At 46.5% G+C, this 13,607-nt stretch overlaps 1 protein-coding gene across 5 annotated transcripts in view; it reads left to right on the plus strand.

Annotated features, from left to right (window-relative positions):
• Nucleotides 1–11,964, plus strand: part of PAK5 (p21 (RAC1) activated kinase 5) — a 163,005-nt gene extending 151,041 nt beyond the window's left edge. For all 5 annotated transcript variants that reach the window (XM_053974785.1, XM_053974787.1, XM_053974786.1 and 2 more), the window contains 6 exons: nt 1–86; nt 2,484–2,617; nt 4,312–4,438; nt 6,960–7,085; nt 9,110–9,244; nt 9,841–11,964. The exon at nt 1–86 is cut by the window's left edge and continues 406 nt beyond it. In XM_053974785.1, coding sequence (XP_053830760.1) covers nt 1–86; nt 2,484–2,617; nt 4,312–4,438; nt 6,960–7,085; nt 9,110–9,244; nt 9,841–9,996 — 764 coding nt within the window. In that variant the 3' untranslated portion in view covers nt 9,997–11,964. The remainder of the gene's footprint in view (nt 87–2,483; nt 2,618–4,311; nt 4,439–6,959; nt 7,086–9,109; nt 9,245–9,840) is intronic.
• The last annotated feature ends 1,643 nt before the right edge of the window (nt 11,965–13,607 follow it).

Here is a 13,607-nt window from a genome sequence, read left to right on the forward strand (position 1 = left end):
CCACCGAGAAGCACTCGGGGAAGCAAGTCGCTGTGAAGAAGATGGACCTCAGGAAACAGCAGAGAAGGGAGCTGCTCTTCAACGAGGTACGGGGGTTTGGGTGGTGCCTCGGGGCTTTTAGGCAGCAGGTTCAACAGGAGACATGGGCCAAATGCCACCATCAAGAGCCAAATTCATATCCTTCTAAACGAGGTGAGGAGTCCCACACACATCTGTGCTTGTATAAATATTGTATAGCCATTCCAGTTTCAAGTGAGCTACTTCTCCAGGCTTGAAACCTATGCTACTGTCCCAGGAAAGAGCTAAGAAATGTATCAGTTGGTCGATGCAGTGTATCAGGTGCTCAGACATAGCCCTGCTGCCTTTTTCTGACTGTCTCCTGGCATGTTGATCCTTCCAAGAAGGAGGATCCAAACTAACCAGACTATTCCAGAGCGTGTGCGCTGTATTTCTGGCATACATGTGCTTTTTGTTTCCTCCCTCCTTCCTCTCCTAACCATCAACACTCCCTGTGCTTTCTTGATGGTTACTAAGCTAAGAGCTGTGAGTCCCTTTTCCATGGAACTATCTGTGTTAATTCCCACATTTCCTTTCCTGAGTGGTTGCAGAGCCCACAGCTGCTTATGGGAGACTGTTTTACCTGTGTACATTACTTTAAATTTCAGAACACTGGTTTTCATTTGCCATTTTTTCACCCAGTTTGTTTGGGGCTTGAGAGTACCTTCTGCAACTTGAAGAGTTTCTCCTTTTTTTAACTTCTTACTCCCTTAAAGCATCTGATGGGGTGTGTTCACTGCTCCCTTTTTGAGATGACTTATAAATATCCTGATCAATACCAAAAACACTACAGGATCCCAAGGAAACCTCCTGTGAGAATGAACCTTTTAATTCTATCTTTTGTTTCCTATACACTACAAGTGTGTCTCCCCTCAGCACATGACAGATTGGTTTCTTTAAAACCTTTGAAAACATCACTTTTTTAATTACAGTATTAAATAACAAACTTCACCCTGTTCTTTACACAGTGCATGACTGTGCTGGTTATTTGGGCTTGGCTTTGCCTCCGCTGGAGGCTGTGGTGGCTCTTAACTGAGCATCTCTTGAACAGTAACATCTTGAAGCAGGTCCTACATGCTGTGCAGGACCAAGCTGCTTCCCTGACACACTCCAGTCACTTGTGTCATCTGAAAATCTCTTATAGCAGTGATGGAATCCCTCTGTCTGTGATGAAGCCTCGCCTGGCTGTTCTCTCTCGTGCTTGCCATTCTGACACCCCTCAGTACCCTGTGTTCTTGGACACTGTCTTGGCTGGGCTGCCCTTACCATGGTGCCAGTTCTGTGCAGTCCCTTTTAGGTGTGGGATTTCTGTCACTCCCTGTAGCACCAGCAGTGAAAGACTGATGTCTCCAGACATTTTGAAGTGCATTTGTGTGGGGGCAGGGGCAGGTCTGGCCTTGCCCTGGCAAGGCAATGCCCTGCTCCACATGCCCCTAGAGCTAGTATCCCAGCCTGGTACCTTTTACCTGGCATGGTACCAGTCCCTGGCACTCTGGGGACAATGCTCCACAGCTGCCCCTGACCCAGAGTGGCCAAATGGCTGCAAGTCCCACCCAGGGGAAGGGCCCAGGAAGGCCAAGGGGTATTTAAGCCAAACACGAGGCAAGCACATCTTGACCCTACCTTTTCTTGGACTTTCTGAGCTGTGTTGGAACGCAGGGCTTGGTGGTTGTTTGTGTCCCTTTCTGTGTATTTTCTATCTTTCTCCTTCTTCTAATTCCCTCTTCTCAGAATTTTGGAGTAACTTAAAATTGAACTTAAAATCAAATTAAAAGCTTACAGTTTGCCAAGTTGAATGGGCCAAGTTAATGGCTTTGGGAAGTGTTTTACATGGATTCGATGTTGCACAAAACATTTTACCAAAGTTCTCTGATTTTTCTTAAGTTGCCAGTGAAGTTTTTTGTTGTTTGATCTCTTGAGAATTTCTTGTTGGTATTTCTCCCATGTGTCTAACTCAGAGTACACATAAAGCAGTAAGCCTTTTAAAAGTCTCTTTGAGTGAGTTTTCTGGAGGCTTACTCCAGCATTCTTTTGAAAATCTGTGGAAAGTACCATTTACTGCATGACAAAAATGACTTTGATGTGTTGAGTGATTGATCAGGTCAAAAAAAAAAAAAATGTTGTACTGAAAGCAATTGGCAATAAAAAACCAATTAAATAAACAGGTATGTTCCTGCAGGCTGAAATAAAACAATTATCTACTGTTTATACTTTATCAACTAGAGAGTCTTTCTTCCTCCTGATGCATTTACAATGACTGATATTTTTATGTAAATATATTGATCTTGTTTATGCACTGGCATAAGGATTAGGGAGGATGTGATTCATCGCAGAACCTTTCCTCAGCACCAGTGACAAAGAAGGTCAAAACAAGTGTCAGCTAAAGCTTGCAGCATTGCCAGCTTTGTGCCTTTGTGCCTCTGCAGGTTGTGATCATGAGGGATTACCACCACGAGAACGTGGTGGACATGTACAACAGTTACCTGGTTGGGGACGAGCTCTGGGTCGTGATGGAGTTCCTGGAGGGCGGCGCTCTGACAGACATCGTCACTCACACCAGGTGGGCTGGGGGTGTGCAACACACAGAGAGAAAAACAGGAAACTGCATAAAATACACATATAAACACATATAAAGTAGAGATCCACACATTTTATATGTGCATGTAATTAAACCTGTTTGTACCATGCTTGCTGTACCGTCATCATAAGCCAGAGTTGCAGATTAATTCCTGTGAACACCAGCATTTGCTGAACCAAAGGAAACGAAACACCTGAGAGGGCCTGCTGGTAGATGGGGATTTGCTAACACTTTGGAAGGTAGTTTAGCACCAGCACAACTCTTAGCCATTACTTCCTACAGTGGCAAAAAAAAAAAAAATTTCTTTTCCCTGTTTGGTGATCTGTGTTGTTGGGTTTGCTGTCATAACCACGTCTGCTCTAAGGGTGATTTCTCCTCACAGAGGTTATCTGCAAACCAAGCTCCAAACATAAGGGGAAAAGTATTTTTATATCAGAATATTTGTGCTTATGGTGGTGCACATATTTCAGTTAATATCACACCTTTAAAGTAGGAAATTAGCCAGCACAAGAGATGCAGTGTATGGAACTTCTCTGCCTCTTCTGAGGGGAGACATTAGGTTTTACAGCCCTCTTTACATCTGCTCTTTGCTCATCTCCTTCTGATAAGCTGGATAAAATGAGATAGGGAAGAGGGATTCTTTATTTAATTTTTTCTTCTTGAATGAAAGAAAATTAAAATTTCCACATGAAACCAGTGGGGGAATATTTAGGGGAGCAAGAACAAAAGCAAGGAATTATAAATTTAAAAATTTTGTTCTTTCCTAGTTAAATGGTGCTCTTAGATCCTATCAAGAGTTATAACACAGGTGTTTTATTTTTGAGTGTTACTGTAGCTTATGTGCTGAAATAAATCACAGTATTGCAAGTATTTGCCAAACCATTAAAAGCTCTATCTTAGATGTTTCTGACAGAAGTTTGACAGCAAACAGATGTTCCCAGGATACCACTTCTTAAGAGCTGTCATCTATTTTTTAACTCAAAATAGTATTTTCTTAATTTTTTTTTTTTTTTTTTTTACATTGCATGACCTTCCCTCAAAGATTCTGCTAAAATACTGCAAATGGCACACAAATTAAAGCAGAAATCTTCACGGGTGTGCTTCTGCTCGTGTAAAAGAGATGCTGGGGACATCAGTGATGGGACAGTGGCATCGGGGTGCACAGCCCATTCCAGGCATTGCACTGTAGCTGAGAGAATGACCCCAGAATGGGTTTTTTCAACTGTGCACAGAAATGAGGACTCTTGTTTATTTTTCTGCTGAAACACCCAGAATATTTTTATACAAAGCATAAAAGTGCTCACAAAGAGCTACAACCCAGGGCCTCATGTTTTGCCTACACAATTAAGGGTGTTTTTCCTCATATTTATTCCACACCTGTTTCCATCCCAGTAGTGATGACTGCTTGGCAAGCAGAGAGCTTACTGTAAATAAGGCATTTCTGTGATTTCCCAGAGGAAAACAGGCTCCAGCACATGGCACACTCGGCAGGGAGACTAATCCAGAGCTCGCTGCAGGGCTGATCCCCACACGTCATCTCCCCTTTTTTGCCAGAAACAGGAGCAGAGATTGGCCCCCAGAGGCACTGCCTGACAGGTCTCCTGCACACGGGTGTGAATGGGAGCTGGTGCCTTTCCCCCCTCCCCACCCTGAGCTGTGTCCCTGTGCCGTTGCAGGATGAACGAGGAGCAGATCGCCACGGTGTGCGTGTCCGTGCTGAGGGCCCTGTCCTACCTGCACCACCAGGGCGTCATCCACCGCGACATCAAGAGCGACTCCATCCTGCTCACCAGTGACGGCAGGGTGAGCAACCAGGCTGCCAGCACAGCACAGCACTGCCTGCCAGGAGTGACCCGGGCATGGGCAACAGTGGGTGTGAGCCACAAACAGCCCAGGCATGGGCAACAGTGGGCTGTGACACGCAAGTAACTTGTTAGAGGGTGTGAATAACTTGTGGGAGAGCTGAATCAAAGAAACACAGGCCTGGCCTCACTGGTGATTGGCATCTGTGCTGCAGGCAGAGTACTTGAGGAGTGATTGGAGCTTCACAGGAAACTAAAGCAGAGGAAACTAGGCAGTAAGAGTGATGATCTGGTGATTGGAGACCTCTGTTTGGGCTGCACCACTCCTACTCTGATGCCTTTCAAAAAGCACTTCCTTTTTACTGCACTTAGTTACCACTTACTTAGCAGTTTCTGTACATGTACTCTGCTTCTCAAAGCTAGCTGGGAAGGCCCAGCATGAATTTATCCAAATAGGAAATAAGCTGCATTACTGCTGAAACCCTCCCCAGATGGTAAGAGTTGCTTTCACACTTCCAAGGTGCTTGATAAAACCTATCTCACACTTCGATGTATGTTACTTGCTGCGTCTTTGTATTGTTAATGAGCAGGGGGAGAAGGGGACAGAATGCTGCACATGACTTGCTCGGTAAACAGAACGTGGTTTGCACACAAAAAAATTGAGGGTTGCTCCACTGGCCTTACACACCTGTCTAAGGCAAGATCTGGAGGGTTGGACTGAGCCCAAGAGCTTTGGTTTGGAACCAGATCCAGACCTTCCCCTTCCAAAGGTAAAGCTCTTGGCTTTCCAGGCCTGGTCTGACTCCATAGCCAAAGGCTCGCCTGTCTAATTTGATGCCCAGTTCACCAAGGGAGAGGGATTTTCTTCCTGCAGCAGCCACGGGCTGCTCCTCTTAATCCTGTCAGGAAAGAAAATCCCACATGTGTAGGAGTTTTTCAGTTGTGATTTCACTTCATGTTGCTGAAATAACATCTGATCTGTGCTCAGGATCTGCATACAGTGCCTCATTATACTCATTACTCCAGTCCTTATTATCTGCATTGCAGATTTCTTCATGGCTGTGTTGTGCAATTATCTTTTTTTAGAAAATCGTCGTCTTTTATGTACTCCAATGAGCAATAGATATGCAAAACCTCTTGTGCTCCTACAAAAGAAGATTGGGCTCTGCTTCCAAAATATGCATTATTTCTTCCATTCTTCATCCTGTAAGCTGAAAAATACATTTAGCGTGGAGAACTTGGCTATTATTGGCTTTGTTTTAGAAATACTAACAATCATTTCATAATTCTGTTAGAAATAATATCCATAACTTTTAAAAAAAGTAGTGTCTGTGCTGAATCCAAAAGAAAACAAGTGAGTGCTGACAGTAAGTCTACACAATACAGGGATTTATGCAGCTTCCCACTCCAGTTGTCCTGGGGCTGTTTGGCCTCACTTTCTATCCCCAGACATGGAGTACTTGATGGGACACACAGCCTGTCAACCTTGGGCATAGGTCACCTCTGGACTGTGCAGTGATGGAGGTTGGGAAAATGTCCAGGAAAATCCCCTGGAGAGCTTCCAGGCCTCCAAGTACTGTGAGGGTTAAAAAAAAAAAAAAAAAATTAGCCTTAAGGAATGAGCCATTTCTGGAAGGGGGTGATGCCACCAACCCTCAGACCAGCTTGTTGTGGAATTTTCACCTTGACATTGTACAGTGACAGAGAGGGGAAGGTGATAATTTTCCATAATTTTTGTTGTTAAAAAAACAGTCATAAAAGTGTGAGCCAGGCACATGATGCAGCAAGAGCTGCTCTCCGGAGTGCTTGTGTATCCCATTATTTCTATTTCAGGTCACTGCCACAGCTACTCAAGGACAGTACTGATTCCCGAGTTGCCAAGCAAAGGGAACAGGTTAACTCTTTGGCAAGGAGTCCTGTACCCTTCCCTGCCTTCTCCAGCTTTGCTCTTCTGCTGCATAAAGATGGCAGCACCTAAAGATAGTCCACAGTGTGAGGTCCTGGGCTTGGCAAACCATTGGAAGGTGTCTTATTTTCTCTGGGTGATAAAAAGGAATGGGGTGAATGTCACTTGTTTCCCACATTTTCTGGCAATCTCAGAGATTGTACAAACTGGTACAAACCACAGGAGGGGTGGGTGTCACTTGGAATATGTATTACTGGATATCACATGTATAACTACAAGCATGGGGGTTCTGTTTGGAATATTTTGTTTTCCTTTTATTTTTAGGTGTTATAAGCCATCCATCACCTCCACACCCTTTGCTGGTGGAGAGGCAATGGGCTGTGACAGATGATATCGTGAATGAGCACCACTGCCACTCTCCTACATCTCCCTTTCATTTTAATGAGCTGTGTGTTCTCCAGGCTGTGCTCCCGTCCCCAGACACTCCTCCAGAGCTGGGCTGCTGTCCTCTCTCAGGAAATTGCTGCAGCTCAATCCCTGTCCCAACCGCTGCAGCTGGAGGTGTGGCTTGGAGGAGTTTGTCCTGTTACTCAAGAGGGACTTCTTCTTTTCACAGATAAAATTGTCTGACTTTGGGTTCTGTGCCCAAGTGTCAAAGGAGGTCCCCAGGAGGAAGTCCCTGGTTGGGACACCCTATTGGATGGCACCGGAGGTGATATCCCGCCTGCCCTACGGCACTGAGGTGAGCACAGGGGCACTCAGAGGGGATACCCCAGGAGGAGATATCCCAAGTCCCTACAGCAGCCAGGTGAGCACAGAAGGCACTACTGGAGGGGATATCCCAGCCCGTGGAGCTGTGTCAGAGCTGTGCAGTTCAGAAGCATTTGCACAGCTATGCTAAATAGCTGTGATTACGTTTGCCCCAGAGTGCTGGATCGTGGCTGGTTTGAAAGTGTTTCCCCAGGATGAAGTTATTAAATAACAACTCCATTTAGCACTCTCAGCAGTGCAGTGCTTTTACATATTTCGGCTTGGGTTGCTGTAGTAAAGGAACCTGGCCTCATTTGCACACTGTGAAATGCCCTTTGCTGCTATTTAATACCAAGCCTGCAGGCTGGAGCTGCAGTCACAGGTGTGCACACCTGCCTGTGCCAAAGCAGCAGCCACCTCACACTCCCCTCCCGCCCAGCCCGGTACCATCAGTGTGTGCACAGGGCCACTCTGCTTTCATCCTGCCATTCCCCTCCTCCGGAGGAGTGGCAGGGAAGCACGGCTGCTGTAGGGTCGGTCCCAACCCGGGGCCAGCTGGGTGGGCTGTACTGCCACCCTCTGTGGTAGGACTGGTCTCCACACGGGCTCACGCCTTGCAGTCATTGCTGGGAGTCATCAGCTGGGAGACAGGGGTGAGAAAAACACCTCTGTGGGAGCTCTTCTAAGCACTGCCAGATGTTCTGGGAGAGGCAATGCACACATTTTTACTGGAACCCTTCAGAGGAGCCCAGCAAGAAGGGGGGACCCTGCAGCTCTGCAATGCCATAGCCCATCCATTAGGTAGCTGTGAGTCGCAGCACTCCTGCCCTGGCAGCCTGGGAAGAGCAATCCCCTGTGCCCAGCTCCGCCGTGACAGTGACTCACACCTCCCCTGCGGGGACACTGCAGCCTCTGCTCCTCTGCCTGGGGACAGAGCTGCTGCCTGAGAGGAGCAGCTGCAGAGCTCAACCCGGCCAGCAAACAGAGCCAGGACATGGTGTGTTTACACACAGCTTCATGTGTGTAACAGTTATACACACCTATATAAAATATAGACCTCTAGAAACACAGATTTACACAGGGAAGGGCAGATGAGCTGAGCAGGAGCTGCTCCATCCTCACACTGCTCTGGCATGGCACAGTAAGAGCACCCTGCAGGCACTGCTCTCCACCCAGGATCTGTGCTGTTGTAGAAGACATTCCAGAGATAATAGCATCAACTATTATTAGCCCATTAATAGCTTAGGGGGATTATAAAGTGGCTGAACTTAGGGCTGCATTAAGTTTCCCCACCAGAAGGGAAAGGGAAAAAATTGGATTTAAGCTAAAGGATAGTGTTGGCAAAAGAGCAAAAACAGAATGAATTGGCCCTGGCTGTATTTGGGTTGGCAAATGACAGGAATTACAGTCATCAGAGGACTGGGATTCTGGAGCAGCTCTGCAGCAGGCCAGGACTAAGAAAAAAAATTTTTTTTTTTTTTGTTTGAGCTGGGGCTGAATCACTTTCCAAAGGTCTTACATAATGTGCTACCTGTGCTGGCTGTAAACAAGCCTGGGCGTAGTGAGTGCTTGCATTTGCCCTGGGGTCTTGAACAGAGTTCCCTTAGTCTTTAAGCTTCAGAGGAATAGAGTAAGTGATTTCACAGCAGCTGAAATCTGCTCTCCAGCAGCTGCAGAGCCAGCCTGGGGGTGGTCTTCAGTGGGTGCAAATCAGTGCAGCTGGAATGCAGGGCAGCAGGACACAGCCTTTCCAAGGTGTGGAGCTTCCAGTGGGCAGCCAGCTACAGACCCTGGTTTGTAAGCCCCTGCTAGTGTGTTTTGTCAAGGCACTCACTGCTCAGAAGGAAAGTCATGGTTGGCTGGGTGAAAAAGAAAGCTGGATGGTGCAGGCTGTCCAGACTGCTGGCTCAGCAGGCAGCAGCAGGAGCCAGTGCTGGGCTCTGCACAGTCCCCAGTGCAGAGCCTGCTGGCCCCACTCTCTGGCAGCAGTGCCCGTGAGCCCTGTGTGTGTTCCAGGTGGACATCTGGTCCCTGGGCATCATGGTGATCGAGATGATCGATGGGGAGCCCCCCTACTTCAATGAGCCGCCGTTGCAAGCCATGCGCCGCATCCGGGACAACCTGCCGCCCCGCGTGAAGGACGTGCACAAGGTCAGCCTTCCCTGGCACTGAGGCTTGGCACAGGCCCATGGACAGTGATGCTGGAGGCCCACCCAAACCTTGCCTGCCCAAACCTTAACATCCATCTCTAAGCGGCCACCTTGAGCAGTGGGTCCCACACAGACTCCCATGGGGAGGAAGTGAGGCCAAAGCCATTGGTCATGGCCTTGTTTGTGCCTGACCCTGGCACTGCTTTTGCGGCCAGCGATGGGAAAGGGAGCTGGGCACAGCCTCACGCTCCCCGTGCTTCCCACCCTGCCCGAGGACCAGAGCAGCCCAGCTCTTCAGCCCTACTGTGGGTGGGTTGGTACATCCCTGTGAGGTGCTAAAGCTTTTGGGCACCTCTCAGTTTAGGGTGTGTTTCCAGCAGACCTGGGCCCTCAGCCTGCCTTAATGCTGTTCTGCACCCCAGTGATACCCAAATACTCCAAACATCAGCAGAGACCCACAGCCCTTCTGCTCAGCATAGCTGTTGCAGTAGGGAAGATTAGAGTGTCCCTTTTCTTCCCAAGAAAACAGCATGCACAGAGCCAGCACAGCTGGAAGGGTGTGTTTTTCCCACCCCTAATGGCAGTGTGGTGTTTCAGGTCTCCTCGGTCCTCCGGGGCTTCCTGGACTCGATGCTGGTGCGGGAGCCCTCACAGAGAGCCACGGCACAGGAGCTGCTGAGACACCCCTTCCTCAAGCTGGCTGGGCCCCCCTCCTGCATCGTGCCCCTCATGAGGCAGCACAGGCACCGCTGAAGCTTTTTGGGAAGGAGTCAGTGCAGAGCCTGGCTCACAACACATGGGATCCGCAGGCAGGGAGGAGGAAAGCCTTGAGGAGGAAAGCAGCCCTGTGGAAACACCGCGTGTACAGAGAACCCCAAAGGCCTGGCGGTGCTCCCTGCTCCCGCCGTGCCACGGACAGGAGCAGTCCCAGCTCTGCGCTGCCAGCACCACGGCTGCTGGGCCAGCCAGGCAGGGGGCACCGAGCGCCAGCCTGGGAGAGGTAACACAGCCAGAGCGAAACAGCTGAACTCCACCTTAGGCTGTGGCACTTCTATTTCAGAAGAACACTTTTCTGACAAAACAAAGCACTTTTTATCTCGGTCAGAGCAGCGCAATGTATTTTGCAAGAAGTTTGTAATTTTCTGTACAGTGCGTTTTGATAACTTGCAGTACTTTGTCCTGTAACTGTTGTGTTAGTTAAGTAATAAGTGTAACTTAGCGAGAATTTGAGAAGAAGTTTCCTACTTTTTTAACCCTTTTGAAAACAGGAAAAAAAAAAAAAAGAAAAAAAAAAAGAAACCACAGCCACCTTTAGGAAGTTGTAAGGTTTTCACAGTTCCCATGGGGTGAGGAGGGGGCTCATCCCACCCTCACAGCAGCTGGAAGAGCCAAGGATAGCTGATGGTGGCAGGAGCGCTCGGCTTGGGGCACTCAGTGACAGTGGCAGCCCCAGCCCAGCTGTGGTCAGGGTCTCCCCTTTCCCCTCTAGCTGGGAGCCAACACCCCTGCCCAGCCTTGGCCCAGGGGGCCTCTCAGCCTGGGCTGATCCCTCTTTGTTCATGCCACCACAAGGCCAGTTCTGACACCACAGCGGCCTCCATGATTTCTGTCACACTCTGGTAGTGGAGAGGGAGAGCAGGAGCTCCTCCCCCCACCCCGGAGGAGGCCCCGGAGCTCAGGCAGAGCCATGGGAGGGGATGGGATGGGTTGGGATGTGCTGCCATAGAGAAGTCGTGCTGCTGTCCAGACCTTTCTGAATGTTGATGCAACAGTTGACTACTGCGGTACAATTTTGTGTTATTTGTTGGATGACTTTGCATGTTAACTGTAAATCTAAATAGATTTGCCTTTAAAATTTTTAGAAGTGCTTCATAATTATTTCAATGAGAAACTAATTTTATTTATTAACTATTAGTTGGTTTTAATTATGTATAATACAAAAGCCATGTTTTTCAAGTTTGTTTTTCTTTCTTACTGACCTCATTTTATGGTATCTTTTAAGAACCACAAAGCCAACTTTGTGAAAACACAGTTTCTTTCTTATTATGAAATTTCATCGTTAATAAATTGTTATTTATTGTAGTAAATTATAACCAAACATCTAAACCTGGCAGGAGCTTGTTTAAAGATCTTCCTCTAGGAGAAAAGAGTTGCCAATAGTAAAGAAGCTCCTTTAGTTCTGCCGTTAAAGAATATTTGGAGGGAGAGAAGCAATTAAAAAAAAAAAAAGAAAAAAGGAGATAAGGATGATCTGGAACATGGAATAGCTGTTCTTACATCAGTGTCTTATCCCCAGTGCTCTCTCTCCCTACTCCTGTTTGCACATTTGAAGACACTGAAGAAAAGGTGTTTGGCTCCCAGAGCCCACCCAGCAGGGAGCACCCCCAGCCTCCCAGGGCTCTCTTTTGTAGTCTTGACAACTCAGGAAACCAGGCTGCACCAGTCCAGGCAATGGCACAACTTAATACTAGCTACAAAATTACCTTTTTTAACCATCTTTGAATAAAAAAGGGGGTTGGTGGGGGTTTTTTCTTCAATATTCAGCACATTTTAGGCTGTACAAGTGAAGAATTTTCTGCAACTTTCTTATCATTAGATACTTTAAGCAGTGTTCATCAAATTTACTGAGAGTTTTGTCAATTTCAAAGGGGTTTTTTTTGTGAACACCAGCTACTGGTGAGACAAATGGACATGCAAGTTAAATAAATTAATTAATAAACACTTTAAGTTTCAGTGTGGTATTTTTTCCCCATGCCTTTTTTCTACTTTATAGATTTGACTCAGTTCCACAGTACTGGACCAAGCAGATAAAAAAGTGTTCATATATATATATATGCATATATATGTAGACAAGATACACGTGTACAAAACACATACACATATATATATAAATAGTGATTTATAGAGCTGCCTCAAGTGATTTCTAAGTGTCATTGCATTTCCACCTTCCTTTCTCTATCCCCTAAATAATCCCTTTCTTTTTTTGCCTTACACATCCCTTTTAGCTCCCAGCTGTTGATCTCTCACACCTACTGACAGCAATTCTTCCCAGTTTCCCCAGCAGCACCAGTCAGCTAATGAATCTACAATGTTATTTGCTGTCTTCAAGTCTTATAAATGAGGATTTCTATTACTTTTGGTTTCTGACATCAGTAAATACTTCAAAATACACTGAAAAAAATGTAATGCCATCACCTAAAAACAAACAAATAAGGCATGTGAAGAGCATCCATTCACTCAGAAGCCGAGGCCACGTTCCAGGTATGGTGGGATATTCCAATTAAGTGATTCCCCACCTGTCACTAAGGAATGATGGCTATTTCTGAGCTCACAGTTCTAAAACTACTCCCAAATATTCCTAATTTTAGTAGCAGATGCCAGGACATTTACTGGCTATGTCAGCCCCCTCCTCAGCAATACATCAGTAATTTATAATTAAAGTTCTAATCACAAGTACCCTGTAAGTCATTAGCAGCTGCTTTAGTAAATGTCTAATTATTACAGGTCCTCATAGAGCTCAGTGGGGTGATAAGGTGTATTTATCCACCTTCTACTGCTGTGTTCATAAAGATCTGTAAAGCAAAGCTTTCAATTTGCAGCTCACCCATAAAAAGCCATCAATAAATGAAAGCTAAATACAAAATTAAATCACAACAAAGTGCTGCCATCCTGAAGATGCTGCTGCAGTTTGACAGGCTGGAGGGAAGCTGGACATAATCTCTCTCATAATTTTTCATAAATAGGCCAGAAAAGCTTAAAGCAGTGGAGAATTCAGATCAATTTTAGTAAAGGAGAGCAAAAGGGTAGGGAGAATGAAAAGATTTAAAAAGGTTTTCACCCAAAACCTTAAATAACTTTTTTTTTTTTTCAACAAAGACATCAGTCTGGGACACAAACTGTCACTGAGATTAAATTATTGTTTCTTTTTCCTTTCTTCCCCAAAAAGCAAAAGCATTTCAGTCCAACAAAAAAAGTATTTTCTGTCAGTTCAGAAAAATTAAGAAATTAATTATTGCTTTCCTGGAACTGTGTTCCTAACAGCTTACAGACACACTCACCCCCTGAAGGTGCTGCCAAGTGCTTCCTAAGGGAAACCCTCATCTGACATGAAAAGCAGCAGAAGCCCTTCAAGCAGGCACAGGAGCAGCATCAGCTTTTGGGGGGGGGTTGTCCCCATCCAATGGCCATTGCCACCACCTCACTGCTCTAGGGTCAGGCAGGGACAGTCCCTGTGAGTGCCCTGACAGGGTCAGTGCAGGATGCGTTAAAGACAGTTCACAGAGGCCACCATAATCAGCCTTTTTTTCCGTCTTAAATTCACACAGATCTTTGGGAGTATCTCCCTGTTACAGCAGGCAGGTCTT

Source organism: Vidua macroura, chromosome 3 (assembly GCF_024509145.1).
Source record: "Vidua macroura isolate BioBank_ID:100142 chromosome 3, ASM2450914v1, whole genome shotgun sequence".
In the NCBI taxonomy this organism is placed as follows: domain Eukaryota; kingdom Metazoa; phylum Chordata; class Aves; order Passeriformes; family Viduidae; genus Vidua; species Vidua macroura.